We start from the raw sequence: 8,169 nt of genomic DNA on the forward strand, positions 1-8,169 counted from the left end.
GACCTACCCTGGCTGTTCCAGATTCGCAACCGGATGCTTGAATACTATGGAACGCTACCTCTGGCAACTTTGAGTGCAGCCTATGGATTATCCTTCCAGTTCTCATACATTACTTGCGTGCAACCTTTTTTCCATTGCTTGGATTGTACATTTGAATGGGCTCTATATTTGTGTCTCTCCAATACGGCGTCTCCTGCCCCAGATTATGATCGACTGATGAGTCCCTTAGTGGCTCATGAGTTGGACTGTTCTGGTATCAGGATTATGGCCTGCGTGGCTGCGCATGGAGTTCTAAGGAATTGGGATATATGTGCAGCGGCACATGACTTCCTGGCACAAAGTTACCTCGAAGAACACGCAAGTTGTCCTCTGATGGTGCTAGAGGCTCCGGCTATTGAAGAACATATATGTTTGTTTAGTTTATTAAATTGGATGGCTGAATCCTTTACTGATGATAACAATGACTTCCTCTTGGAGGCTGTTGCAACATACTGTGCCTATACGCTGATGGATTGAATTGGCAATTGTCCGTCTTCAACGCGTACTGTTCTCATATTTTTTAACTATTTTTTTCTCTCCAGGGTGGGCAGTATCCCGCCCCTTCTTGGTGTTTTTATTTCTTTTACCTCACAATTTCGAACTTATTACTAACCAATTATCCGGTTTGGCAAACTATGAACTTGGTTCTGTCTCACTCGAACTTGAACTCCACGTTCCTAAATTGCTTACCTTTTAGTTTGTGGTCCGATCAAGGGAGGGTGAGTGAAGACAGGGTTCTGCTTGCACACATTGCTATGTTAGCATAAGTGTATTAGAAGTTTAAACACCATTTTGCCACTTTGCCGCTTTTGCACACAACACTACATGTAACTGTTATTGTAAGTTAAACTGCTTGCTTTCCTTCGCATGAGAACGCTCTGTTTTTCACATTCCTAGACTTACACCACGTGCAGTCTGTGTGCAGAAGTCTTCAAGGTCAAATAACAATGTATGTTGTTGATTCAGGTTGATCGGCCCACGCGTTAGACACAACACACACACAGCTTCAAAGATCTGAAACTCGGGTGCCTTCAATATTGCATTGCATGCATGATGCTGGCACTTGGAGAAAACCTTTCCATCTACAGAGAGCGTTGTTGATCCTGTGATGTGATTCACCTTAGCTGATCTTGGAGGTATGGGGTTCCCCGTTCAAACCTAGAGACCTTCTATTATTATAAAACCTAGTTCCTAGCCAGGGAAGGGTGGTTCACAAGGCGCAATAAAACCTGTTTCCACTATCATTATAACATGATTTCTCCCTTTGTGTTTTATTGAATTGTAACAAAGCTGATTGTTTTATTTCTAATCATTTGCCTGCTTATGTTAGCCAAAATACTGCATCTTCGAGCACGTAGTTAAAAATAAACATTTTAAACTTTTCCGTGTCTCTGATTATTCACGTTGTGGACTGGTATGAGAATAAAAACGAAAGAGTGTTCTTGATTCCCACCATTCCTGAGAGTACCTTAAGTCACTTGTTCTGGGTTGTCTAATCATTTGTAGCTTTGCTGTAGTACGGAGAACGAATGAGACACTGATGCTAGTCGGGTAGGTGTTCTGGGTGCTGAGGTGAGTTTTTTGGTAGACCACAATTCACTGAGGTCCTGGTTTCCTGTGCATAGTTCTGTGCATGAGAAGAATCCCCGCAACACTACTAGACTTGTGAAGAATTCTTCCAGGAGTAAAAAATGCTGTGCTACAAGGATTGTCACTCTGTTGGACAGCTGCTCTGGAAGAAATACTTTTCGGTTTTGCTGTGCTGCCCAGCTGCCTGCTAATCTCAATTGAAAACCAGAGTGCCTCCAAGGTCTTGCTGGCTTTACCCCTGTTCTGAAGTCTCAGGGCCATCAAATGACTCCCTTAAAACCTTCAACTGCACCTGGACTTTGCCATCTGTTAGTCCTGCCCTGCCAAGTGGTGACAATAAAGTCCTGGGCCCTTGAAAGTTGATTTTTGCTTAGATGGTCCATCAAAACTGATGCATTGACGACTTTGTGCCAATTGGAACTGACACATCACATTTCTATGAGGCTGGCACTGTACTACATCAGTTCAACTGACTCCATGGCTCAACAACAACGGACTGCACAGCTCAAAGATGACACATCCTACATCATAAAGGGGTTCGTCGACAAAGGCTTTATCAACTGAGTGTATCAGAACTGATGCATCACCTGCATCCATGATATTGACAAATATGCCTTCTCCTCTGCACCTCACATCGAGCCTCCCTCCAAGGTACTATTTCAGTGGGACCTGAGTAAGTCCTGTAGCTGCCTGCCTTCCATTGCGGTTGGCATGAACTTTGGATTTACCCTGGTCTAGTGCAACCAGTTGTCCCCGGTAGATGCTATATGACTCTAAGCACTGTAATTAGATTCAATCTTTAAAAATGTTCAACTCCAGTTCTACTTCTTGGATTTTTGTTGTTTTGGTCTTGATTTAGCCATAAATGATGTATTTTCTATTTATCAAACCATGTGTGAAGTATTTTTGTGATGTGCTCATTGTGTTACTGTGTGTGTGTGTGTGTTGCATGAATACCTTACATATTACCTCTTTAGATAAGCCTGACTACTCCGTGCCAAGCTACCGGAGGGTGAGAACAGGTTATCTCTCAGTGTGTATCTAGCTTACCCTGAAAAGAGTGGTGGTTCCTGCTTGTACAGGGTGCATACTCTGACAACCAGAAACTCAATTTCTAACAGTTGCAATCTGCAGCACACATAGAAAAAGGAAAATTCCTCACAGGATTGTTATTTTGCAGGCACCAAACAATCTTGCCTACAAAGCATGCACCCTTTCAACATGCCGCAAGGATACTTGTGTTGGCGCTAGGCTACCCCTAGTGTACCAGCAATAGGAAAGGACAAGAAAGTGCTGTATAATGTTAAATACAGTGCTTTGCTGCCCTTTTTCATTTCTGGCAGTGGAGCACAGTAAGGTGGATTTCTGTGTTGCACTGCATGATAAAATGATAAACATCGGTTCAAATTTCAGTCAGCTTATGCTCATCTGGCCCAGCTAATGAAAACTTTTGATTGACTGCCCATTTGCTACGGACCCATTGGTGAATGATGCCAGTGCTATATAGGGCAGTTGTTCCTGCATACCTTTATTTATCTAACAGGAACAAATATCCATTTTGGGAGATGGTTATTAAACAATGAAAAACATTGTAGAGTTGGTGCATCAAACATGGCACCTATTTGGAAATGCTTTGGTGCCTTCAATGGATCTGCCACCAAGGTATGAGCGGTCATAGCATCCACTGTCCTGGTGGTCCACCTGTCATACTCTAAATTAGACCCATAGGAGGTGATTATGATGGCGGGCGGATCGGCACTGCCCAGCCAGCGGCCAGCGGTCGCAATCTGCCCGCCATCACAACCACATTTACCCCCCACCATATTCCCATGGCGGGGGTACCGCGGCGGATGGAAAGTCCGCCCACCGCTTTTCCACCGACCGGCAATCGTCACAATCATGACGCCTGGCGGTTCAGGCCCTTCCATGGCGGCGATTGGAAGGGCAGGCGGAAATTGCTGTGGGGTCCATTGCGGGTCCCAGGAGGGGTGGAGGGGTGAAGAGCTGCACTTTGGTGGGTACCTATGGTACCCCCCTACATTGCCATGCTCAAGGTGGCAGACACCGCGCGGTGCCTGTCACGTTGTGCATGGCAATGCACAGCATGCCTCTTTGGCATTGTGGTGGGTGCTGCTTACAGCAGCACTCACGGCAATGTTGGAGATGTGGGATGCGACTGCCAGGGTGGCAGTCGCATCCTAATTGGCGGTGCTGGACCGCCGCACCCCTGGCAGCCAGTCCCAGCACCGTTAGGGTGGCGGGCAGACTGAAGTCCGCCCGCCATCCTAATGGGGCCCTAACTGTCAGTTAAGAAACCTGACTTGCCCCATACTCTAGATAATGGAGGTCTTTTGAGGAAACCTAACATTAATTTTGGACTGGTCCCTGTTTTCAAGAGGTAGTACTGAATCCAATATGAAAACAACCTGGTGGACTTTCTGTGCCATATGAATAGTATGGTGAAAAATATCTCACCTACAAATTAATATCCACATTGTAACTAAGGGCCTGATTTAGATGTTGAGGGACGGGTTACTCTGTCACAGCAGTCACGGGGAGTCCATCCCCAAAATATAAACCCCATTATAGCTTATGGGATATATGTCAGCCGACGTGATATCCATCCCCATTGTGACGGAGTAATTCATCCGTCAACATCTAAATCATGGCTTAAGTCCAGAAACTGTGGAAACTTTTCACTAAATCAGACCCATCATCTTCCACAATAATCTCATGTGTTGAAGATGATAAAAATCACTTTCACTTATGTCTGTTTATGATTATAGCTCCTAAATTGAAGAGCTTGATATATCTAATGCCATGTTAGGAAATTGATTTGTAAAAATGTATTTCATTTGAGAAAATGTGGAAATTAAACAAACATTTGATAACTCTTTATTTGTAGAACTTATTTTCACTTTTATTCCATGAAAACACTGCCCATGTAAGTTCAAATCAAATAACACGCCTTAGAGTGCATTACCTTTTATAAAATCATATTTCACTAAGAGGACACAGTGCATCATGAAGTGTCCTCTATCAACTGCAGGGAGATAAAACACAATTGATACTGATGGAAGTAATAGTGTTGAATTCAATTTGTAGAATGCTTAGGTAAGATTGTGATTTTCTTGAGGTGTGCAATTTATATGTGGCATGATACCTGGTCCAGAGCATTGTCTTAGAATACCTTTCTCTGTCTCAGCATGGCTCTTTTAAAAGCATCTTTAACATCTTTATTCCTTAGACTGTAGATGAGTGGATTTAATAGAGGCGTCACCACAGATGGAAACACCGAAGCAATCTTGTTCATCTGGGAAGAACTTCTTATCGGACGTACAAACATAAAAATGATGGTCCCATAAAATATAAAGACCACAGTTAAATGAGAAGCACATGTTGAAAATGCTTTGTTTTTTCCCTCAGTGGTGGGGAATTTGAGGATGGTGATGACAATATAGACATAGGATGTCAGTATTACTAGAAAACATCCAACTATTCCTATAAATGCAAAGCTGAAAAAGTAAGTTTCAATGAAGAATGTGTCAGTGCAGGTGAGCTTTATCAGTGGGGCAAAGTCACAATAGTAATGGTCAATTACATTGGAGCCACAGAAAAGCATCCGAGAGACATAAACAGATAGGAAGGTAAATACAGAGAAACCAGTTCCCCAAGCCCCCAAAACCATCATCAAGCACATCCTATCGTTCATGATTGTGGTATAGTGCAAGGGATTGCTAATCGCCATGCAGCGGTCAATAGCCATGACAGCAAGAAGGATATTTTCTGTTGATCCAAAACAGAAATGAAGATCCATCTGTGTAATGCACTCATTGAAAGAGATTGATGTACTGCCTTTGAGCAGGATTACGAGGAGTCTGGGGACTGTGACTGTAGGGAACCAGATTTCCAAGAAGGAGAAGTTACAGATGAAGAAGTACATTGGTTTGTGAAGGTGATGATCAGCTCTGATAATGCCAATAATGTGTACATTTGTGACAATAGATAAAATATAGGTGGCAAGAACAATAGGAAAAAGACAGGTCCGCAGCTCTGAACTGACAGAGAAGCCCAAGAGAGTGACGCTCGATAGAACTGTGCCATTTTTCATTTGCATAGATTCATACTGCAAGAAAAAAAGATAGATGTTATAATCAACTGGCTATCAAGTTTTTAAATTCTTGTTTTATTTAGCTGAAGGATTTTATAGCATGATCCAGGTTGAAGTGTAGATGTCTACCTAGGTAAGTGGACATAATATCGACTTTCTAATGTCGAAATACATTAATATGGAGTTTAGTATATCGACAGTACTAAATATCGATGTAATGTATATCAATGTTAAAAATATTGTTTTTTAGTGTTGTAAAAAATATCGAAGTTTGACATGTCAACTGGCAAAATATCTTTATGTCAAAATATCATTATAGTGTTTTTTTATGTTTGATGTTTGTTTTTGGAATAATATTAGTTAATTAATATTGTAAAAATTAGAATTTGTATTTTAATTTTTAGGAGCGGGATTTTGGGTTTATAGGGGATAAGGGTGTGGAGTGTTCTAAAAAACATTTATTTCAAATTTTAAATAAATTCAGAATTTATAAATGTAATTTAAAAATGTTTTTTAGGAGTGGGATGTTGGGTTTATAGGAGATAAGGGTGGGGAGCGTTTAAAAAAAATTGGTTTAAATTTGTAAATACATTCAAAATGTATAAATGTAATTTAAAAATGTTTTCTTAGGAGCGGGATGTTGGGTTTATAGGGGATAAGGGTGGGTATGTTTTGAAAAAAGCAAATTGAAATTTAAAATACAAATGAAATTTCTAAAACTAATTGTAAAATGTTGTTTTAGGAGCAGGATGTTGGGTTATAGAGGATAAGTATGAGGAGTGTTTTAAAATATTTTCAAATTTGTTAAAAATTAAAAATATTTATTCAAAATTGCGAATATAATTTTATAATGATTGTATTGTTGTTTATATTTTGAGTGAAGGTGTGTTATTTCATTTAATTTTTGTTAAATTGTAAGTAAAATATTTAAAAAATATATTTTTTATGAAATTGTTTTTTTTTTTAAATTACTTGTAAAATATTGTGTTAAGAGTGGATAAGTTTAATACATATTTTACCATATGGATTAGTAGTTATTAATATTTAATAATCAATTTGTTATTAGTTTTATAATAATTATATATTCAAAATTGTTAATAATATTTAACATGTTTTAGAAATTAAAAAACTAAAAATTATAATAATACCTTTGAAATGTTAAATTTAATATATGTATTATGTATAATAATTAAAAAAATAAATTATAGGGGAAATATATTAATTTCTAATGTGTATTATTATTTTTTTTTTAAATAAAATTACAGAATATGTGTATTATATTAGAAAAAATATTCTGAGTAATCCAATTAAATATTGTAAATTTTTAAAATAGAGTAAATATGTTTTATGTATAGTATATTCCAAGATGTGATATTAATTGGAGTGGGAACAGTACATTATATATGTTTAGTGTCCAGCACCTTCCCTGACTTAATAGTAACTGGAGTGGAATTAGTAAATTATATAGTTTTAGTTTCCAGCCCCTTCCCTGACTTAATACTAAGAGGCCAATTCCGATGTCGGTCGGAAGGGCTCCGACCGATGGTTGGAGCCCTCCTGCCCGCATCAGAACGTGGCGTTCGGATTCCTTTCCAACCGAGCCATTCGGATGGGCTCAGTCGGAAAGGAATCCGAACGGCACGTTCCGATGCTGGCCGAAGCCCTTCCGTCAGACATCGGAATCGGCACCTAAGTGGAGTGGGAAAAGTAAATAATATTTGTTTATTGTCCAGCACCTACCCTGATTTACTACTAACTGGAGTGGGAATAGTAACTTATATATATTTATAAGTCACTACCACCGGGTGTACAGGAAATACTGGTGCTCATATAGTGATCACACCTCATACACTCTCACTATAAATAAGGTTTAGGTGCTTCCAAAAAACAGGATGGAAGAGAACACCCTAAATACAATCCAAGGATTGTACAATATTTTAACAATGTTTTGGAGCACACATATTATCAAATAACAGTTGTGAAACAAAATCAATAAATAATCAATTGGGCTCTTGTTGTTTTTTTTCTTTTAATATCATCAGACTCCAATCCCTTATGCCAACACGTTTCGCCGTGGTAAGGAAAACCACCGGCTTCCTCAGGGCTCGAAATAATACAAATATGCGCATTTACAATTACATTCTTCAGCGCTAATAGATTAATGTTATAGAGCCCACATTACCGACAACCTTGTGCACGAAAGTCTAGTCAAGCTTACAACAAGTGCACCACATTAACATACAGGCTTACATTCAAGTAGAAAATTATTTCTCATTCATTGATGTAACATATCTCATGATCAGTCTACAGTATTGTATACCATTTACATACAGTGATTGATACATTTCCCTATTGTGATTTGTTGTGTAATTGTGACCATATTCCTAAAACTCCTCACTAAGACCACAGTGTACTTATATTTATACAAC

At 39.2% G+C, this 8,169-nt stretch overlaps 1 protein-coding gene across 1 annotated transcript; it reads right to left on the reverse strand.

The window, feature by feature from the left end:
• Positions 1-4,810: 4,810 nt before the first annotated feature.
• On the reverse strand, positions 4,811-5,746 carry LOC146823280 (olfactory receptor 6X1-like). The gene has a single exon (XM_085606398.1). The coding sequence runs from the start codon at positions 5,744-5,746 to the stop codon at positions 4,811-4,813; it is 936 nt and encodes a 311-aa protein (XP_085462524.1).
• Positions 5,747-8,169: the final 2,423 nt, after the last annotated feature.

This window comes from Triturus cristatus, chromosome 5_2 (genome assembly GCF_964204655.1).
Source record: "Triturus cristatus chromosome 5_2, aTriCri1.1, whole genome shotgun sequence".
Taxonomy (NCBI): domain Eukaryota; kingdom Metazoa; phylum Chordata; class Amphibia; order Caudata; family Salamandridae; genus Triturus; species Triturus cristatus.